General features: G+C 39.4%; 1 protein-coding gene across 1 annotated transcript in view; it reads left to right on the top strand.

Moving 5' to 3' along the window:
* LOC124154043 (homeobox protein vnd) overlaps positions 1 to 23,335 on the top strand; it is a 70,254-nt gene that overhangs the window by 20,031 nt on the left and 26,888 nt on the right. Inside the window, exons 2-3 of the mRNA XM_046527526.1 lie at positions 14,667 to 14,809; positions 22,260 to 22,529. Of these exons, the coding sequence (XP_046383482.1) occupies positions 14,667 to 14,809; positions 22,260 to 22,529 (413 nt within the window). The remainder of the gene's footprint in view (positions 1 to 14,666; positions 14,810 to 22,259; positions 22,530 to 23,335) is intronic.

The following is a 23,335-nucleotide window of genomic DNA, read 5'->3' as shown; positions in this document are numbered from 1 at the left end:
TAAGAATTGCGCGGGTAAAGGTCTACAGAAATGTAGAAATGAAAATATTTTTGCCAGTAATCATAATAATTGGTTTCAACCTACTCATTTAAAAAATGAAAAATGCAGAAACTAGACTCTTAAAACATTTATTATGCTTTAACGTGAAGTCAATTCTCTTTGCCTTCGAACAGCCGTACAAATTTTCCCTAGATTCGGTGTACAGATTTGTTTCTAGGTAGACGAACAAGGACACACGCAATCCATACTATCTTCAGCATAAGAAAATCGTATTACTAGTGTACGTTTTGTTCCATATTGGGAATTACACCCAATTCTTGGCATTCAATTCAAGTTAAGTTTTAAACTCTATCTTGCTAATTGAAAACTGAGAAATGATACCTTGTGTGAAGGACTCCATAATTTCAGGTGGCTCTGGCATGATTTGATAACCATAACGCAGCCGGTTTCTTTATCCGTAAATGCATTACAATCAGTTGGAAAGGGGCGCCCCTTCAACGGGAAAAGTCAACATGTACCCCGAAGTCGACAAGTACTAACTCTTCTTAATGTCTATTCTGAATTCATGGACGAGTAAGAGATGATCAGTCAACTCTTAAGGGTTAGGGAGGGGACAGTAAGGAGCGGAAAATTAGGATCACCCCCGGAGACGATTGTATGTGGGGGGAGAGTAAAAGGGTGACCGTGCTGTATATATGAGCGACCCTTGAATCCGTGGGGGAAGAGTTTTGCAGAGACCATTCACTGGGGAACAAGGGTCTCTCGTCCAGAAAAAAACTGACGCTAGTCTCCTTCGACACCGGTGGTAACACTACAGGATGGATATGCGCATGGGGAAAGGGAGCTTTGCTCGAGACCTACGAAGGGTTTCTAAATCCATGAAATCATATTTATAGAGATAAAAAATGGCAGGCAGTAATGGACAGGGTCACCTACCGTATTTAAGGGCTTCTTCCTTCCGCAATATTCGGGAGGGAAAATAATGAGAGAACCCAGCAGACACATTAATGCATGTATGCCAAATACGCCGCGGAGATATTGAACCTTCCTCTAGAAAAAGGCTAGATATAAATAAAACGGTTGAATAGTCGAGGGAACAGAATTCTCACAGTATACGCATCGCACAAGTTTTCTCATCTTTATATCGAGGGATACATTCAGTAGGAGCATATGTAATGGTTAAAATAATGAGAGTTAAAAGTTTTATGAAACCAATTATTAAAAATTGTTCAATGGAAGGAGCAGGCTTGGTGCCAAATTTTCCTTTTATTAGTTTTATATCATATTGACATCATTCATTTTTGTTTAGAATATACTTAAGAAAGAAATTTCAACTTAAGTCTGGAACGAAATTAAGAGTCTCATCAAAAATAATTATAAGGATGGACTCTTTTACCGATCGTAAATGGATGCACAAAAATGATGACTTATTATCAAATGTAACTGTATGTTAAAAGAAGCAACAGATTATTCTTCAAATGATTATCCACTCGCCCCAACAGTTACCACAGAATATTTTCGTGCAACAGAAGAATATTCAGGAATGATGGCTATTGTGACTAAAAAGGGTAAAAATATACGGGATTTATTTGAATGATTATAAAATTTCATCTTTATTACTTTGCTTCCGACGGAATCGATAAAAAATGCGTGGTTTCTTGAAATTCCCATCCAAAGCCTCTGTGCAGCAATATTCCATTGTTTAAGAGAGCATACAGTGATGTGATTCCATTGTTATAATAAAAAATGCAGTACATATATGCAATAAAAATGGTAATAGTTGATTATAGTAACAATGGTAATAGTTGATTATACCATGAAAATGGTCAACACCAAAAGCTCCTAATGGACTAGGTTGATTCACACTAGTGATTGATAACTTGATAAATTGACTGAAAACAGCACTTTTCAATATCTGAAGTGAGAAGATTTCTACATCTTCTTATCTATAAAATTCGAGAACAACTTGAACGAATTTGGAAACACAAACATATTCATATACCTCAACTGTACCTTAAGTATGTACATCGGTATAGTATTATAGATTAATACATTTACCTACGAAAACTCCGAAGTGAAAGTCATTTGCGAGGGGGAATTATTGCAACGCGATTCGAATGTAAAGGAAAGTTATGACTGGTGCATATGAAACCGGTTATTTATCCTCAAATCCTCACCCCGTTTGCTGATAAAAATTTATAATCACCGACATTCAGAAAAACTTGAACCAACAACTTAAATTAACTGCTACGGGCGTATAGAAAGCATTACACAGATGTTAAACTAATTAGGCTGGGAGCCGCTAGTCTCATGGAGGACACTCGCTCGGCTTAGATTACTTGAGCAATTGGGAATGGATATCTTTATGAGTGACAAGGAGAACCCAACTACATTTCCAGGTCTGACCGAAACGGTACATTGAAATATATATTTTGCCGTATTGATATGGGAATTCGTTTTTCTTCCGCACGATAAAAGACATTAATAAATGCTAGGTGCAATTTCGCTAGAGTATTTCCTTTTTATGTGCAAACGGCTGGTACACACCCCCCGCCACACGCCTAGAGGCGGCTTGCAGGGTAGTTTATAGATCTTGATGAAATTAATGGCCTAAGACTGGCTGAGATGAAAAATCTTGACAGAAAAGAAATTCATCCACTGCCAAGCAATAACGAGAACACATCCTTTTTTGCAAAATATTCATTCTCGTTTTGTTAGAGCAAAGAGCCTATCCGACTTACTTATGCTCGAGAAATACTGGAGGCGTTAAAATGAGAATGAAATGGGGAACAGCACCGCGCTCTCGATGGGGAGGAAAGGGAGGGAGGGAAGTATTGCGGCTTTCTACAAAAAGGGTGGAAATCCACCGCAATCGATATTGTTGTGGAAACCGCCGGAAGAGGAAGGAGAGAGCTGCGGCTGCACGGCGGGGGAGAGGGGGCGATCCGGATCCTCGTTGGAAATTATCGCTCCTTCTTCCTCCCAGAAAAGGACTCTTAGTTTCCCCGACACAAAAAACTGTTGAACTGCTCCGCCGGGAAAGGTTGGAACTGATCACTCTGGAGGGGAAGGGATCCTGAGGGGGGGAAGGGCTTCAGCCCCACCAATGGAAGCGCACCATCCAACGCCGTCCTCGACGGAGAAGAGGGCTGGAGTGGGTCGGGAGGGGGGGAAGTTACAAGGGGATCCATTCACTCCTCCTCTCGAGTCTTTGGAGTGCCTCCTTCTGCGCCACCCTTCCCACTCCAACCGAGAGAAGGGCCTTATGAAAGAGCACCGGCTTACTGGGGGTAGCCAATCGATACGGTAGGAGGCCGTTTCCGCCCCCGGGCCCACTCGCGCGACCCCGCCCACTAGACCATAAGCCACTCCCCCTACGGTCCCTCATCCCTTACCCCTGACTGTAACTTCCCCTTTTCCGAAACGATTTTTTCCCCTGGCCCCTTCTCCGACCAACCCCCGATCCTAAACATTCTAGACTGTGTCCCCTTATAAACTTGCGCACAATCGCAGGAAGAGGGTGGTGGTGGGGGACGCATCCTTTCTCCCTCCCCCATCCACCCTTAGTGATCATGTCCATAACCTCCGCGAGAACTGCCACCCCACTCCTCATGCGGCTCGCACATCCAAACAAACCCTCGGACAGAGGCGACGCCGCTCTCGGAGTCTTCTTCTCTTCCGCCGAAAAAAAGTCGCCGACGGACCCGCGGGGGTAGGAGGCCCCGAGTGGGTTCTTGGAGGACCCTTTGCTTTATTCCAGCCAGCCCTCCTCTCCCCCCTTTTTTAAAACAGCAACCCCCAGGGCCGGGGACCGGGTCGACCGCGGGCAACCCCCACCACGTTCCGCTTGTGGGACCAGAGGGGCCGCGGGGAGCGGAGCGCACGCCAGCCATTCAACTAGGTCCCCCACCCGCTGCTTATCACGCCCACAACCCACACCCCCACCACCCCGCCCCCGCCACCGCTTTCGGGAGAGGAACCACTATTGCCCCCACTCTCCAAACTTCTCACCTAATTGTGCTGGGGACACACGCTCACAGTCGCAACTCTCCCTCCTCCAGCTTGAGTGCCGACCCTTCCAGGAGAGTGGGGAAGGCGAGAGAGAGAGAGATAGAGGGACGGCGTGAGTGTTGTAGTATTTGTGCGAGTGTGAGTGTCCGGGAGCCTCGACCGCCACTTCCCCGTGAAGCACCACTTGTGCCCGCCGCGTGAAAGGAAAGAGGAGGACGACCTCTCGACTTCGGGACGACGACCACCACGATACGGCCGTTGAAGTCACTGCCGCCGCCCGCCGATTGGAATGAGTCCTCCGCGTTTAAGTCGCCGCTGAAGTGCGCCCCGACAACCGCAGACCGGGAACGTACTGGGAATAGCCCGAGTGGCGAGGATTACCGGTCCGACGACCCCAGTGTGTTCCATCCTCGCGTTCACCGCCGCCGTTCGTCGTGGCCGGGGAGCGGCAGGAGGGTGCGGCAGCTCTGGCTTCCTCCGAGGAGCAGGCCAGGGTGGCCTTGGATGCCGTGTTGGCCTTGTGCCCCGCAGCCCTCCTCCCTCCCTGGTGCCGGCTCCTCCCCGCCTCGTTCTGCAGGCCGGCGGCGGCCGCGGCGGCGGCAGCAGCAGCGGCTGCGGCGGCATCGGCGGCGGCCATGAGGCCCGAGGCGAGGGAAGCGGCCAAGATCGGAGGGACGCTCAGCACTTCTCAGTCCGGGTGGGTGTCGATGATAAGTGTGCGCACGGTCGGTCCGAATGCCGTGGTTGTGGTTATTTTGTGATCGCTTTACGGAATACAACGTCCTTGTAGTGGGTGAAAGTAATTTACCGGTGTAGATCGTTACCTCGGGATATGAGGTATGCATGAAAATTTGGCAGTGGGCCAAGGAACCTTGTAAAAGTAACTTTTTAGATTGGAAGGATTCTCAGCACGTTTTAGTCAGGTTGGGTCATGATAGTGAGGGCGTAAGGCTCGTCCCAGAGCCGAATTTGTCGTTTTTGTGCTCGAAAAGTGGGTGTTACCTTCTTATTGTGGTGGAATACCATTTGGGTCTTTTCCGAATGGGGCATGAATGTGTTACAAGTGGGAAAAGAATATGAAGTAGAATTTTTATAAGTTATTCAATTGACTCTAATAGAATTATTTTTTCTGCTTTGTGTTGTCTTTTAATTTGTGATACAAGGGATATGATGATCCCTTTCGCTATCGACTAAATCAAAATCTGGTATAGTACAACTACATGTAGCTTCGTAGGATATCTGGTAGTGAACGTTGACAGTTGCCAATTCTAAATCTACTTAAACGATGCATGGGATATGATTGGTGACTTGTGATTTCAGGATGCAGAAAGACCATGTTAAACTTTGGTGGAAACGAGAAATGTCATCGTGGCAGACGTTAGCTCATGAAAGGTGATCACATATGATAACGAATGAAAGTTAAATAGTACATGGAAAAATAACTTCCCTTCTCGAAATATTGCAAGCTCACATGTTTTACTTGTCTCTTTAGGGAGTGAAAAGGCTTTTCAAATATTTTCATGAGTATGAAATAGAATATAAGATAATCTCACTCTATACGCTTTTAATGGAACCGGTACGGGCGCTGAGCAACGGAACTCTATTTGGTAGTGTTTAATAGCACCTAAAATAGTAATGTTTCACGAGGCATGATCGCATGATAGATGGAGCATTTGACGTTTGAGCCGCAATCAAATAAAACACTCAAGGTTCCATACAGTGTCCATCAAATGCTGCTTTGGAATTAAGTTCAAGATTTCTTACACATGTTGATTTGCAGTCGGAAGCGACAAGAGAATTATAGATTGAATTTGCGGAGGATCTCTATCTTCATATCCACAGATTGCTGTTTGTTGCCACAGCCAATTTTGCATGGACAATGTAAAGTTTGGATGGCCAGCAGTTTGCATGCATCCTAGTGCCTACTCATCACAGATATCAACCGCGAATTTGACTCAAGTTACGGTAATTTCCGTAAACTTTTACTGTATTGCATGGAACAGATGAACGGGAACGAAAGCTGGGATATTACTGTATAAACGAATGGGTTTTACCTATAGATTAATGTTGTGACCAATGAAGGATGAATAGTCAGCAATCATTCATATTTTGAATTACTAAGACTATGTAAGGTATTTTCAGCAAAAGTATCGTCGTATAATTGGCCAAAAATCGGCACCATAGCATTTTTCCTCGTATTAATAACTGAAAGTTGATGTTAAAGCTTATCAAAATAACTATTTTATAATTTTATTATCTCCAGAAATTAGGATACTATTGCTTTGCCATTATAGGGAAACAAGTAAATCATAAAAGGGTCCACCGAAACTCGTTATGAACTATTTCTAATAGTTCTCGACTGCTACCTAGGTAAATCTTATTGGCTCAGCTGTACTGTACATGGAATACGGCTTTTTTAACGACGCGGCTTTTTTTATCGCGACATGTAAGATATTCATGAAAATATTGGCTACGTTGTGAGCTAATGATCCCCTTTTCAAGGGTATTCAGTACTTTGAAATCGCCAGTTTCCATTCCTTAATATGAAGTAACGCCATCAAATTTTCTTTCATTAGTATGAAAATATGGACGCTCGTACTGCCACATACGATGTAGAACAGGGAAAAAATGGAATGGGTAACTTAAGCACAACTACTTACGATTGTCATTCTGTTTCATAAAAACCACTTACAATTGTAATATTTCCATACTGCTCACATCCCATTGCTCTGCGTTGTATGTAATGTATAAAATTTTGAAATTGATTTCAAAATTAATTAAATGCAATAGTAATAGTACATAAAATATGGCGCCTTGCTCAAAGGTGCAAAATTACATGATGCCAGTTGCTATGATGATAACTGCGCTAAGACGAAATTATATGGACTTAAGTTAATATCGTTAACTAAAATGCAAATCCAATGCAAAATTAAAATAGCATTTTTGCGGTAAGAGCCATGAGATTGCTAAAAAAAACCCGACGGGAGAAAGTGAACATGCCATCACTTGGAAATTACGGCGGCCATTGAACAATAGAGAATATTTCAAGTCATCAGCAGCATAATAATACAATGACAAGCCAATTCTCAATGAATTATCCATTGATTTGTCGTAGAAAATTATTTTGAATCCTCGAATGAACTCCACCATAAATTAATAATTAGCAAGGGTAAATGAATATACCCTCAAGGTCGAGTGTTGGGGATAAGGTCCAATGCTCTTACCCCAAGGAAGTAAAAGTAGTAGAATTATAAGTTTCTAGAATTTTGATCACCTCATTCGTCATTTAAACTAGGTGGTTTTCGTGAATCGCACCAGTAATTCAAATGCGTGATAAACGCAATTGACTGAACAACATTACTGTCTTTAGATATCGAAGAGGCTTAACATTAAAGATGAAAATTATCATAAATTAAGCTGTAACTCCGTTAACTTCGAAGAGGAAGTAGCATGCATGCACAATCAAACAAAAATCTTTTTGGAATTTCAAAAGGATAACTGCGTACAAAAAAATGAAGGTGAAATGTAATGAATGGCCAGCGTCATATAAAAAGTCACTGTGGATTGAAATAAAATTTTACAAATTGGGAAGTAATTGGTATGGCTAACGTAAGTAGAAAAAAATAACAAATTCTATAACAAGAGTTACGCAGGAAAATCATGTTTTTGACTGTGTAGTAGGTACATGCAAATTCTCAAATGTATTTTTATTGATGCTTCATTTTTCCTTTAAAATTTTCAAGCATTACTTAGCAAAGAAAATAACTGATACGCAGATAACTATAGATATGTTTTGGGTATATCCCACCAAATTTATATCAATTAATATTTTCATATGCATAAAAATCGGAACAGCCGGTAAAATATTTGATAGGGTGGAAGAGACTATAAAAACGTAATGGATTAGGGTATTATTGGTTGAGAAGCTGGGATTTCTCTCGCGCATGCTTCTTTCAGTTCGAGAAGTACTATTTGCCACGGGATTCGATGGATTGGTCCATCCTTCTTCTTCAACTTGTTTGTTGTCCATGAGAAGTCGCCTGTTAATCCTTACTTGACAACATTTATAAATAATCTAGCGGGAATGCGAAACATTACAATATCGGTTACGCAGCAGGGGAAATAACCCAGTATACATTACAGACAAGAATTGGTACAAAGGAGTCTACATGATATTTACGGATATTAGACTGATTATTGTATTTCCAATGTATTTTTTTAATAAATTGGAGTATTCATATTTTCCCCTCCTTTTAAGTCCCAAGTCATCTCACGCCGTGTTTCCGCTCGTAATATCTAACTACTATAGCTCATTAATGATCCTCTGGGCACTAAAGGAGTTGGCTAAGTCATCAGTGAATACCCTGGGCACCAATACTCACTTTAGATATCACTTTGACAATTTTGGACGGATGAAACGTCAACTCACTTCAGCATTGATGAAAAGACTCGACTAAAATAACAACGTAGACCAAAATAAGCACTGACATCCGGTACACAACTCGAAAAGCAACTGGAAGACTTATTGTGACAATGTATTAATGCCAATACCTTGCGAAATCCATAAAAACATGACGAAGAACTATGTATTTACCATTAACCTTTCTTCGTACCCAACAGCCAATGAATTGAGGGGAAATGGATAAGGAAAAGTATGATATTAGAGTAATATTTTAAGAAAGATTTAAAACTTCAGAGCGGAATTGCGCACACGATTTTGCGGTTCCTAATACCGAATGAAATAAATCAACATGAAAGGGATTTTCCCATATTTTATCAGGGATTTCGGATGATCTTCTTAAGGCAGGAGTAAATATCAAAGTATGAAACTTCATAGTATTTAAGCAAATAAGCATCCTATTTTCTAAATTTAAGACCTAAATAAAATCAACTATTAAAAGAATTTACTCTTATGCAAATGAACTAGAATGGGATAATAAGAAAAGAATATATAATCAGTTTTCGTCAAATATCAGTAATGGATAAAGCAATGTCATTATTAGTTCTGTTTTTTATGTTTTTCCTCTATTTTATTTTAAATTTAGTATTTCTAAATAGATTTTATTTACTACAAGACATTGGATTTTACTAAAAAAAATTATGCCTAAATATCGCGTAAGATAAAGGTAAAATGACTGAATATTTCGAAACCCAGATGGAAAAAAAGTCAAAGAGAGATTGTGTTCCGATATGAGATAAAATCTTGGCTAACGACACAGCAAACCATATCAGAAACAGATTCTCGGCAAGATACAAATAGAATAACATGCTATTTGCTATGATGCCGATGAATAGTATCCTTGAAACAAAAATATGCGACATGGCATTTTCTATATGACCATTCATCCCATATTCCATTAGTGTTGCTCTAAGAGGGAAATTATGATAACCAGAATTCCTAAGATTTATGTCCGCAGGACTTCATCAACATTTTCCACTTTAAAGAGGAAGCAATTTCCTTACTCATGCTCTGCAGAAAAATGCCTTATCCGCGCCATTTATCCAAGGTATTTGTAACATTTAAAGCTGAACGAGTTCATGTACGACCCAGACAATCGTTGACCGTTATAATGGCATTTTGGGTGACTAAAACGCCACCACTAAGTCTAGCGTATTATTTGATGCAGGAAAATAGAATTCTTTTATGATTGTAGGAAATTTACGGTAATATTTACGCTAAATCAGAACGTAGAGCGTTTGAAAATATCTTACAATTCTTCAGCACCTATCCTTCAAGACACTGAATCAACATTTAACATAAAGAGGAAGAGAAAGAAAAAAACTCAATTTATACTGTTAGGTAAAATAAAAGAAAGAAAAAACAAAATAAGATAAAATGGATTTCATCTTAATCGCTCCGATAGTATCCGATATTGTACGAAGTCGTAAGTCATAGTGCGCGGACGTAATGACCAGTCATTAGCCGAAGAACCGGCATCCCATATGTCGACGACCCCTTCTCCCGCTATTCTGCGGAGTTTATGCATCCATTTTTCATGGGAAATCAAGTGGAAATGACGATGGGGATGTGGTCAAAGCTATTTTCCCATGATTTATGGTGGCATGAACGATATCTGACGCGAAATCTGCACTGCTACCCCCTCCCGATGACAGTTTTTATGAGGGTGCTTTGGCACTGCGTCACCACTGCGGTGGAGATATTCGTTGACATAAATGCCGAAAACCACGCCCGGGTGATCGGAAACATTTTTATTTCCAAAGTACGAGCATTTAGCTGACCGTTTGACTTATTTAAGGCGCCATGCGGCTCTCCACGACTATTGTCAAATTTCATCATCATTCTTTCAAGATATATTCCGACTAATTGTCTCTGTTTTGAATACCAGTGACTTAAAATTTTCTAGTAGGCAGAACGACGCAAATAGATAAAGACTGTGTCAGTATTTACTAAAATTCTTCTAAACGCTTGGAGACCCAGAACATCGGAGTTCCTTCCAATATTAAAAAGATGTAAATGCATAGTCGCACAGTTCGTTGAATTATATTCAAGCTTCAATATAACGGCCAGATACCATAATTTAAAAAAATCGTACAAGTTATTGAGTGAAGAAGAAAACGAACTAAATTAAAAAGCTTTATGATCCATGGAGGACATAACTATTACACACACATGAGGTCTCATAGTAATGCTAAAATTAAAAACATAGGATGAATAAGAATTACCCTCCATACCCTCTGAAAAACTATGCTATATAGTATTAGTAACATTTAGTTTAATGAAATTCTTGCAAACAATAATTCACCGAGAAAGAAATAAGAATTTTTTTTTTTTTATTCCACACGAATTTGAATAAGGTTATTTCAAGTTTTAACGAAGTACTGTGATTTCACTTTCATTACCAATTGCACCGTCAAACAGACGTTCAAGACAGGAATAAATTGTGAACTGCGAATTCTGAAATACATCGCCCTATAATTCTCTTTTCTATCCACTCCAATTATGTGTCGTAAGAAAATTATTAAGTAGACTCCGTGTCACTTTTTTATTAATCTGATTAAACTTTTTAAATAATAAACTGATAAAACCAAGAATTCTCCACCTTGAATGCTAACTTCGAATATTATAAATGGCTTCGTTTGAGGATATTTTGATGGAAAATGCGGATATCCTTCTAAATTCTTACAACCAATGCAACTCCGATGACCTGGATCTCCAATCGTGAATTATAAAAAAAAAACGGGGAAGTAATATCACTCTCTCAATATTTTTCAATGAAAATAAAGCCCTCTCTCTCCTCCCACTAGGTTAACTTGGTAGAGGGCCTGGTAAGACCTCACGTAAATAATTTGTTGAGAAGGTATGCTTAATTTATACGGGAGATTAATTATCTTCATACAATAAATATTTTGCAGAGACAGATTTAAACATGGATATATCCGTGGCAATAAACCCAGTTCTACATCTACATTACAGCCCTTCAGGTCGCAAGAGCATACTGCAACATGCAAAAGACTTGAACATACTCCCGTTAAAAGTGGTAGATCTCAGCATTGTCACAGAAACACATACACGCTTTTATACATAAGCCGATTCAACATTTCGAACAATAATATTTTGGTAGACGCATAAAATTTTTCGAGAAAAACAAATGATTTTTATGGGTAAAATATATTTTTTTTAAGACAACGGCAGGAAATATTTTGTTTTACAGTTGCGAACCACCCTCGTCACGGGTGGAGGTTTACTCGTGATTCAGCTGCATGAAGACGTCTCGGCTCCGGGTGGAAGTAAAATAAATTGAAACGCGGGGGCGCACGGGTGCATCCAGGGAGCGCCGCACAGCGATTTCGCGTGGGAAACACCACCGACCGCGCATCGGGCCCTCTTCGCGAGGGTTTCGTTCAGCCCCGATGACAGCCACCTCCCCGCGCGTTACTCACTTCATTTCCCTCGTCCGCGCCGTTCCCGTCGTGGTGCGACCCCCGAAATGGGCTGGGTAGAGAAGGGGGGGAGTTAGGAATCGATTACCTCCTGAAAGAGACGAATGGTTTCGAGTCTTGAAATCGAAGCTCCAAAAAAAAAATAAAAACCTACAAATCGCCCCCACAAACCCCTCACATCTGCCGCCAATCATTCTCCCCAATTGGAGCGGGGGAGGAAATATATTAACTCCTTGACGGTTTGCCTCTCCTACCGTCTTCATTTTTTGTTCCAGAAGGCTTCGTGAGAAGCTTCCGCGGAAGAACGCTTAGGTATTGATTCTGCTACGTTCACCTCACGCTTCTTTCCTGAAATCATGGTGGTATCTTGTTAGCAGTGTGCAAAGTAAGTTATCGCCAATCATTATTAAAAGGATCGTTTAGTATGGCCTGAATTCGCAAGAATGGATTAAATATATGCATTAAACTTTCGGCGAAAAATATTTTCTGAGAATTATTCACTAATTTTTATCAAAGCAACGAACCGTTGAAAAGATATTCAGGCCATCCGAAGTCCGGTGATTGGTGATATGACGGTGGAAACGTGTGACGGTAACAACTCTCCATTTATTTACATAGCCAATAGCGTTAATATATCCGCAATGACAATCCCAGAAGAAAAAGAAGACAAGAAATACATAAATACAATTAAGAAAATGAGCTCTATGGCCTCGAATTTGCAATATTATATGAAAACTCAATTGCTCGTATGATATTTCCCAACGCTCTTCCACCTAGTAACAATTAATCACTGTTAAGTATAGTTAACAATAACAGTGTTGGTGAACAGGAAGAAGGAGAGTTTCACCGCAGGAACTAAACCTCAGTCCCTCTCAACCGCAATAGCCAAATTCACTTACACAAACATACGTGCACAGTACACACCCACTCAGGCATACATTCAATACAGACAAGATACTTCGTTAGGTCTGAAGGGACCCAAACTAAAGCTTCTTGAGCGACGACCTGCGAGTTTTCGCAGGGCAAGAGAGACCCTTCAAAGTAAGTCTAGTTGTTGGTAGATGAACACACGCAAGGGCTCGGAAAAAAAACAATCGCACACAGATTCACTTAGCCATGAATTGACTCATCACTCCAGGAGAAATTAGCTCCAAGAAGAGCATATTAGATTATCAGAAGGGACGAGGAACATTTCGAATACGTATTTCGGCACAGGAAGTGGCCCTCCTAATCGAGCTGAAGGAAAAAAAAACGCTTCCAACGCAAGTTTGAGAGTCTACAAAAAAATAAGTAAAATTTTTGATGCCTTTTAGCTCAAACTTTGAAGAATCAGCAGTAAAAAAGTTTGGCAAACGGTTAGTCGGCTTATGACGGTTAACAAAAACCTTGGTATTTAGTCGCATTGAAAATATAGTCATCTATCGGTGGCTACTCCCTAAAAAAAGCTGGTTATTCTATCCAATGAAGCCAAAGTTTTTCTACAACATCTCTGTAAATATTAAAGTATTATTCTAGGGAACTTTTCGGTTATCTCTTCGATACAGGTTGTGCTTTAATATTGTGTAGAGCGCTGTTCAGTTTCCCTGACCAATAAACAACCAAGAAAGAGGAAAAAAACATAAAGGGGAAATAAGGAACAGCTAAATTTGAGAGGGTTGTAGGTCGTTATCCTCCGTCCACAACTCCTACGCTGCCTCTGAACAGATCGATGTAATTGAGGCGAAAGTATAGGGAAATGCTCTCACCTTGCGACGAGGGTACTCCCCATTAACAGCACAACTGGCTCGTTTTCCTTCCATAGCATTCGGATATTCCAATTACATACCATATTCTCAAAATATGTCGTTTACATTTTGCGCATGAATGGAGAGACAAAAGTATTATGAGGGCAGTGACACTTTGTGCTAGGCTCCATTTCACGGAGAGCGAACCGAAACATTTTACGCTCTACTAAAACATATTGCATGTTAACGAGTCGTGGAAGTAATGAGAAAAACTTTCCATGATATTTATTCACGTCGAAAGCAATGCGCTCATGTAATCACTCAATCATTCAATGTAAAGTATGAGTTTCTGTACTCTATTAATAAAAATTTGGCTTTCGATGTTAAGGTTGCTTAACGTCCTATTTGACATCATTTATCTTTACTGCTGCTTCCTTAGTGGCATTGACATTGTATTTTCATCCATTACTCTCTAAATCACTGATATTTATATTTAACGGTCCATATACAATGGATAGCAATTACTCAGACATTTCATAAACTTTTCGCAAGAAGAGGATATTCATTAGATTTTTAATAATAGCACCACGTAACGTATCAGTCGTTATGATAGTGCTTTGCCGTATCTTAACACGTTGAAGTTACTACCATCACTTCCTACTCTAGTAGGCTAGGTGAAACGCATGTTCTGAAAAGTAAATTGTGCAGTAAGTGCGCAGGTTTAACTTTCACAATATCGTACAGCACATAATAAAACTTTTAATAAGTGAAGAAACTAATTGACTTCTAGAAAAGTGTGCTATATCTCTAACATGGCCGCCATCATCCCATCCCGAAAAATCAGTTCCATACATTTAAGATAAACTATTACGATTCTTCAGTAATTATATATCATAGCCCTCATAAATAAAGTCGTCAGAGCTGTGTTTAAGGAAGTGAGATGATAGACAACAAGTTATTGCTTCCACGAACAAGATAAGAGTAAAAAACAATTTATCTAACATGATGGACCCTCACTCTCTCTTGCAGTCGCCTCATGGACATGAAGGGCGTCCCAAGATCTTCAGGTTTCCACATCTGCGACATCCTAGACCTCCACGACTCGAAGATCATCCCCGAAGAGGGCGATGCAGGCGACCCTGACCAGGGAGTCACTCAACTGGCCCCTGAAGGTAAGGACCCATGTCACCATTTGAATTTTCTAGTTTTTCCCACCAAATACGTCCATACATGATGAAATTACAGCCATGCTATCTTACATTAATTTTGACACAAGAAGAAATTTCATTTTAAAATTTTTGCATAAAATCTTTTAAGATTGATTCCCCAACTGATAATTATAACCGCCGGTGCTGTAATAAGGTCTAACCACAAATTAGAAGTATATTGATTTAAATCGAATTAAATACTCACGGGGGAGCAGAAGCATCAGGATTCAATTAATATCTATTCATAAAATATTTCATTTGCTGACTTTTTCCATTTCCATAAATGATACTCCAGTCGAAGTCTCTGTGTTGGCCTCAGCTTTTGGTTACCGCGCATTTTCCTTGAACGCTCTTGCATGTACCTACACTAAGGATCTAACACACATCTTTTGAGGATTCACGGTACTCGACGAGCGTGTTGCTCGGTGGCTATTGCGAGTCGTCAAAATACGAAGGGAAGAAAACAAAACATGAGACGATCGTCATTAACAAATGAAAAGATAATGGCTTAAGAACCTTTGTTATTTTTAGAATAGATAAATATTCGCATTATCTGCCGGAACCAAATCAAAATGACTGAGCTAACGTGTATTGTTCATTGAATTGAAAAGCCACGGTTCTCACCGTTCGTGAATGTATCGATTTTCCAGCAGCTCCATTCAATTTGCATCCATTTGATTTAAAATTTGATAGCAGAGGGTGAACTATAGGTGTTTGACGCTTTTTATGAGTTCTTTTATGTCGCAAATCATGTGCTCAATCCAATAAATAATAAACGTTTTGACATTCATCTTCGGATGCCAACAGGGTTGCTTGAAAACACAATTTTTCAGATGTACTGACATTTCTAAGGCACGCGTCGGTTTATGCTAAATTTTGGAAACCCAACAAAGGGCAAGGTCCGCGACGGCAAACTTTGGAGCTGATACCCCTTTGCATAACCTATCGCCAAGTCACGGCTCTTCGGTCGCCTGCGTCTTGTTGCAGATTATTTCACTTCTGACGCGTAAATAATATTCATGCAAACCTTTGCAGATATCAGGGAACCTATGATTTATGTAGACTTCTTGGCAGATATAAAATAAATGCTGGCTCTAGTTGTGAGCGCCTAGCGATAGAAATAGGAACTAGAGAAATGCAACTTCGGCGGTGGGGCCAACATCCAGCGAAGTTATTGTCGTAATATTTCAATAATTTAAATATTTAATTAATCTAAGAGGTACATTGGCCACCAAATAAGCAAAATTACTGACTGTGCTGCGAATTCCCGTTATTACCAGGCCTTTTTCAGATTTCACTGACTAAATGTAAATTTCTTGGCTATTCCTTGAATATTTTATTTTAAAAACCTTTGCAACACTGAGTAGGCGCGGGACTTGCTAGTTTTATAAGTGTTAAAAAATAGATCATGAATTGAAAGAATTGTTCCTTTCCATTTGTATAACTTAGAATTAATTCCCTGGCAATTATTGTTGAATCAGAAATAATATTTGAGACCCAAGTGGACTAAGCTGAGATTCACGCTGGCTCCTCTAAAGAGGTTTAGCATACTTACGTCATCAGTCCTCAACAACTTATCGTCCATATCGTTACCACTTATTCTCCACAGTATTTTGAACTTTTTCATCCCAACCAAGCTGTGTAAAATCGTTCGTTCATCGTTGGGTCAGCTGGCAGTCGGATTACCGCACAGTTGTCATCCGAGGGTACAAACTTGCCCAATTATTCTTGTGCAGTAGGGAGTCTTGCGAAACCGAAGCAAACCCACTACCGAAGGTTTACGGTGGAACGTGAAGGTAAATGGAGGTGCTACTATGTTGATTTAGGGGAGATTTGAAGCACTTAAAGCAATCGAAGACTCAAAATTTCGGAAGGGCATCTCCAAATAATGCAAGTGTCTTTCGATTCAGAAAGGAAGTCGATAAATAAGGCCTTATACTCCAAGAAACTTGAAAATTACACTTTTTCCCCCTAAGATCTCATTCCAAGAAAGAAATATTTAAAATGATAACGAAAGGTACTACATTGAATTACCAACAGCATAGTGTGGCAAAATTTCGGACCGTGTATTGTGCCATCGACAGTTCAATTCCTAGCCGTAAAACTTCTTCTCAGTTCGGCGGCCGTTCTGCTCAGTCGTGGAAGCTCCGATTGCAGAGCCTCAAGAGTAAATAGGCATTTATTAAAGTGCTCCATGTGAATGCGCAGTTATCAAAAACCAAGGCCAATACAGAAAGCCCAAAATTCGGAATCATTATGCTAAATAGAAAAAGAAAATACCAATAGACGGGATTTATTAAAATCCTGATAATTAATCCTAATAAAATCTCTGTCCTGATTTACTCCTTCGGAATTTTAAAATGGTTTGAAACGGATCTTTATGGGCTGGATAGACTGAAAAGGCGAATTTTGAATAAATTTCGATATTAAGATAATAAGGCTTCTGTCATCAGATTAATTCCAAGAAATGAAGGAGGCAGAGGTCTAATAAATATTGTGCCACAATGTCGATCTCAGGAACAGTCAAAGAAATCATTAGTAAAAGCTTCCAAATAACCAATAATAAAATATATAATGTAGTACCTATGGAAAAATTCGTGTAATTTGGATAATTACGAATAGAAATTCATTAGATGTAATGGATGCGTGCCTAATCAAAATATACCCATTCAAGATAGAATAGTTGATATTTTAGAAAATTACGTAAATTTTCTATCATCAGAACACATCTTTTCTCATTTATCAGAAACTGTTCCTCAAGTGAAACAGAGCTATCACCTCACGCGTCAGTCCTCAGTCTTTCGCATCTATTTTTTCTTGGATCAGTGACACCCTACCTCCGATGCAAGCGTATGTCCTTTTTCTTTCCCTCTGGGGAGTTATTTTCCTTGTGAGCGCCTCAATGACTTCCCTTTTCAGCGTGTCAACATGTCAGCCAACTTTGAAAAACCGAAGGACTTTGATACATCTGATGATTTGTCCGGAAGATTGAACACGAGAACGAAAAAAAACGTCAAAGGAAGGTGACATCGTTGACATAACAGAAAACGCATGATGCTTTCCCTTCAAACAAGACCTTTGGAACAATATTAAAATCATAATAATAGTATTTATATTATAATAATAGTATGGTACCTCTAAGCGTTCACAATAAAATTAGCAAACTTAGCGGAAATATTTCCAGCAATAGAAAAATTTAGAAATAAATAGCGGTAAGAATGTAGTACCAATAAATCCTAAAAAAATGTTGAAATGCCAATAACTCCGGATTGTCAGATTCGATTGAAAAATTATTTATGACCAAAAATAATGACTGCTCCTGAACTAGTTCTTTAGAATGACATATTTGTGCATGATTACTTCAATCCACGTCGGGAAGAAACCACTTTTATCGATACTTTCCGAAGAGAAACCATGAAATTAAAAAGCGACGTGTAAGTACTGAGGCCATAATTTTCAAAATCTGACGAAACTATGAAATCAGAAAATTTTTAGAACAGTGTTAATTTTACGTTCGTATTTCTTATGTGATTGTCAATTTTCAAGCTATGACTTATGTTCGCGTAAAAAAAATTGGATTTCGGAGTAGGCAGTCAAAATGGTTAAAAAGTGAAAAATAGTCTGTGCATGAAAGTGTATATACTTATCCTCGGGAATTACGATAAATTTATAAAATCTTCGAATACTTCGGGACATGCATGGAATTACGGCGATCGTTAAAAAAGTTTGGGCTCGTTTGAATAGACACAAAGTGCCCACTTGGAACTTTTTCAGCGTCAACGATGACACTCCATTTAGTGCATCAATTGATTGGCATTCATAATATGACAGAGGTCTTAAAGAAGCAACAAAGTTGATTCGTCTCCCTGCTCTGTCCATCACCCGTCAGAACGTTCGTAGGCGAGGGAATAAAACCTGCTCAAGAAAAATACCTATAAATGTGAATCATTACCTATGCATTTAGAGTAACAGCCTAGATCAAATGAAATTGAAATCGTCATGTATGGTGTGGATCATTTATAGTGACTGAAAATTATAAAAAAAATACTTTGAAAATCATAACTGTATATTACACGCGATCTGAAAAAGGATCACTGAAAAAAAATCTTAAAACTTACTGAAAAAGTATATTTTTCACAAGCAACATATATAAAAATACGCCCTGAAACTCGAAAAATCACGGAAAATAAGGAATTTACTCAAATCAGATCTGAGACGGATCAATGAAAATCCTTTCTTCACCGACTATTCTAAGATATTTATTTTATTCTAAGATATTTATTTATTCTTATGGGGTAGTGAGGGGCAAGACTCCGCATGGGGCAAGATTCCTTTTCCGAAATATTTCTCTAAATGCCGGGATGATGCCACTTATACGGAATGTATATTTTACCTACAGAACAAATTATGTAAAAATAAAAATTATTGTTTGAACCTGAATGCATGATTTTTATCAGTTTCATTTACGTGACTGAATGTAGCAGAGGGGTACTTTCAGTGGAAGGCAACAAACGGCAGAAAGTGAGTTTTTCTTATTTTTCATTTTTACGCAACTTAAATCTAAATTGTAGGACCGCGTAATTCTTATCTGTGCTTTGGGCATTTATTTAATTACTATGTTTGTCTAGCGATCCTTTACATGCATTCTTTGTCTCGAAAATTCATGCAATTAGCAGGTTCGCTGTTCACCATGTGGTCGTGCTATGACGTATTAGGTGTAGCAAGTGCCGTTGAGGAAAGTGTCCGCATGAGGACTCTTGCCCCACGGGCGCTGACTCCTGCCCCACTTTATACGATTGCTTTTAATTAAACTTAATAGTTTCTGTAATGAATATCACATGTAATTTGTTGATGATTGCATTGAAAGAAAAAGCGGAACTTAAGGAGAAAAACCGATCGGAAAGAATTAGGACAACAAATTTTGGAGGTAGCTACACTGAGGAGGAACAATGGAGAATCCGTACGTTCTGTTGCAGCTGGTATAGAAATTGATGAATTGTCTCTCCATAAACATTGCTTAATTTCAAAATTTTAGGTGCGTTTCATTCATAGATATGTATAATACAGTCATATGTCTCTCCTGAGAGCTTTAAACCACATCCAAAAGTATTGCATGCGCATAAGCGGCGCATAAACCGAAAGCAAAACTCTGAAATTCTTACGAGTTCCCTCGACATCCAGAAACTATACATTAAGATATCCTAAAATAAGGTTAAGGGTTACGATGCGGTTTTGGACGGCAAACTCGGCATTAACTTCGCCGGAAAAACTGATTATCACTGTGGAGCTGGTGGAAATTTTGATCAGATCCACCTATGTTAGTTGATTGGATAGTATGTGATGAATCTAAAACATCGAGGAAAGAACATTGCACCACATAATCTGTTAAGGGAAAGTTCACAATCGAAAATTGATTTCGACTCTTTAGAACTCTCTGCTTTGGACCCATAAGAGGAGGACGCTTGCCACCATGAGGGGAAAGTCTCCTATTTGTTTTTCTCTTACATTTTGATGAATAACGGCAGTTCTTAATTTTTTATGCAGCAATGGACGGTAAGTGTTGCAGTACCTACAGAACAAATTATGTAAAAATAAAAATTATTGTTTGAACCTGAATGCATGATTTTTATAGTTGTTTGCTAGATGCGTACACTTGCCCCTCATTCCCCTACCTACTTTAAGTCAATAAGCCGGTTTAAATAGCTCTATTAGCCCCCTCTTGAATAAAAATTACGAGTTCAGCGACTCAGAAGGTACTTCACAGAACCAACAGTCTTATATCAATCGCAAAAACCAGAGAAAACTAACAATGCCATAAATATTATAAATTTAAATCATAATTAGCTACATGGATATGTAACCATTCCCGGTACATTGAATCAGTTAAATGGTGAGTAAAATTAATTAAAACAGTAATTTCAATTAGGAAAAACGTGTAAGTAAATAAAAATGTCATAGTTAATTTGATTTTTTCAGTGTACTTAAAATGCTGCATGGACCGATACAATTTTAATATTTAAAAATATATTTTCCTGCCAAAATCAGTTCCCCCAAAGCATAGACGTGAATTTGGTGGGAAAGCCGAGATACGTATTATTCATATGGTGTTGAAATGTCGCCTTGAGAGAAAAGTACGTTGTGTACATCATATGATCATCCCTCATTAATGATTTTTTTAATCCAGTATTTCGGCTAGCTATGGGGTTGCTAACACTTAAAATAAGGTTATTTTTTACGAATGGCCATTTAAATGGAAACAACGGTGATGGTTAAGTTTTATAGGTATTCTGTGGTCACCAGTCTCCAATGAGAGGAATCGGTGACCAATAGCCCGTTACTAGACCACATAAACCCAATTATGACGTGAAATCAATCCATAGGGAAAAAAAGGCAAATCAACTCCTATTACATTTTCCTTGTTATTTGGGTCACATAATGCCTTCTTGTAGACCTCTAATTCCGTTTGATATAATATTGTATATATCGGAAAACCATAACTCTATAGCAAGGGTATTTGAAATCAGTACCTAGTTATTGCCTCAGTTTTCAAAATGTGCACTGGTGCCTTGGAATGCATGACCTATTAAACGAGTTTCAATCAACTCGGACCACTAACATTTTACGATTTTGGTCAATTGGAGTGAGCATCATAGGCAAGCAAAGGGACGCAGAAACACGATAGAAAGTATTGTAATGATCGTAATTTAAAATTCTTTAGGGTATAGACATCAATAGAGTCTTCCTGATTTAATTAAGCATTCGGATTCCATCAGTAATCGTTTCCCGCGAATGTTAAAAATCTCCTGCAAGCTTTTCCATTGATTTTTATTTAGACGTTTTACTATCCCACACGCAAAAACTCATTTATTCCTCATCTCCCTCAGTGAAGCCTTCTCTTCGTTTTCCACTCTACGGAAAACACTCTAGCATCATGTGATAAGTATGTATATCAAGCGTGAACAAAACAAATGCGACCAGGGGTGCTTGTGCTTGGCATATATCGGCATTATTTCGATCGATTTTCATTCCGAATGGTTGCAACGCGATCGGAATTAGCTTTCTTTCAATAATTATCACTACGAAGACTCACTACGAGGGCTCATATTTACTTATTTCCATACTACCGAAAACAGCTCCATACGGTCTTTTACATCGGGGTTATTAATATGTTAACAATTTTGAGGTACACAAAAAATCATGCCCTGGATAGGAGTAACTTATCCAGGCGGAACGCGAACCCGCGACCTCATAATTGGGAGACGAGAACTTTACACCGTCGCCACCGAGGCCGGCAATATTACCATTGGAATTAAAATTTTCAAACTTAACAAGTGCCGTAATGACGAAATTAGTCACTAACTATTCGGAGCAAACCTCCTGACTAATGATTTTTTTTCTAAACTTTCGCAATCAGGGTCACTTCAGATGGCTCCGCCGGAAGGAGCATCGGTAGTGGCGTCACCAGGGCAGGAGGCCCTCTCGGCCGCCGTCTCCGTCGCCAACATCGAGCATTACTACCGCGTGGCAGGGCTAGCGGCCGCGGCGGCCGCCGCCGCTGCCTCGGCCCGCCACCCGTCCTCCTCCCCGCCCTCGTCCGCAGCCGGCAACATCCAGGCCCAGCAACATCCGCTCTTCCTGCAACACCACCCACAAATGGACCACCTGCAGAGCCGGTGGCCGCACGGTAAGCCATCCACAGTAACAGTAGCCTACATATCCTGCAATAATTAAGTCGATCAGCTGATTGGCCTCAGTGGAAATGTAAATACGAGTATATAAATTCGCCAAGCATTTCATTTGCAGCTGCACCCGGAGCCATTAGCAGAGTATTTCATTTATTTCTAAATTCCCCGTAAACTGAACTTAACAGTCATTTGTCTCCGTAAAAGGTTTTTCGATTGATTTAAAGATTGATACGGCCTGTTTACATCCTTTCTAAACCCTGCTGACGACTGCTAAGCCAGTCAAAAAACCGGTGTATGGTATATTTTTTTTCAGACGTAAATTGACATTTGGATATTTTATCTTTGATTACTTTCACTCGATTACTACGATCCCATGGGAGAATATCGTTAGCCCTTCGAATACTAGCATATTGTAAGATAAAATTGTCTTAATTTTCCGATTTTAACGGAACACTTTTACAATCTGTTGATACTGCATATTTCATACGGAATTTTCATCTTAATTCGAATTAATTGCGTAATTATCCAGGGTAGTTTTCTATCTGTTTTAAGATTAAATAATTATTATTTAACCTTCAAACAGGTAGAATAGTACCTAAAATCACGGCATGAAACGGAATATTTAGCAGGTATGGAGCAACAACTCAACGTCAATTGGATGATCAAATATCGTAATATTCGTTTTCAATGGTAGAATAAAAATTAAGTGGAGTTGCCGCAACGAAAATTAATAACCTGGGAGCTATATTTGAGACATCAGCAGTTAGTTTGATCTCGGCTTTATTGTCTACTAAAGATAAAAAAA

This window comes from Ischnura elegans, chromosome 2 (genome assembly GCF_921293095.1).
Source record: "Ischnura elegans chromosome 2, ioIscEleg1.1, whole genome shotgun sequence".
In the NCBI taxonomy this organism is placed as follows: Eukaryota; Metazoa; Arthropoda; class Insecta; order Odonata; family Coenagrionidae; genus Ischnura; species Ischnura elegans.
Note: the sequence above shows the minus strand (reverse complement) of the source record. Positions and strands in the feature narration are given on the sequence as shown.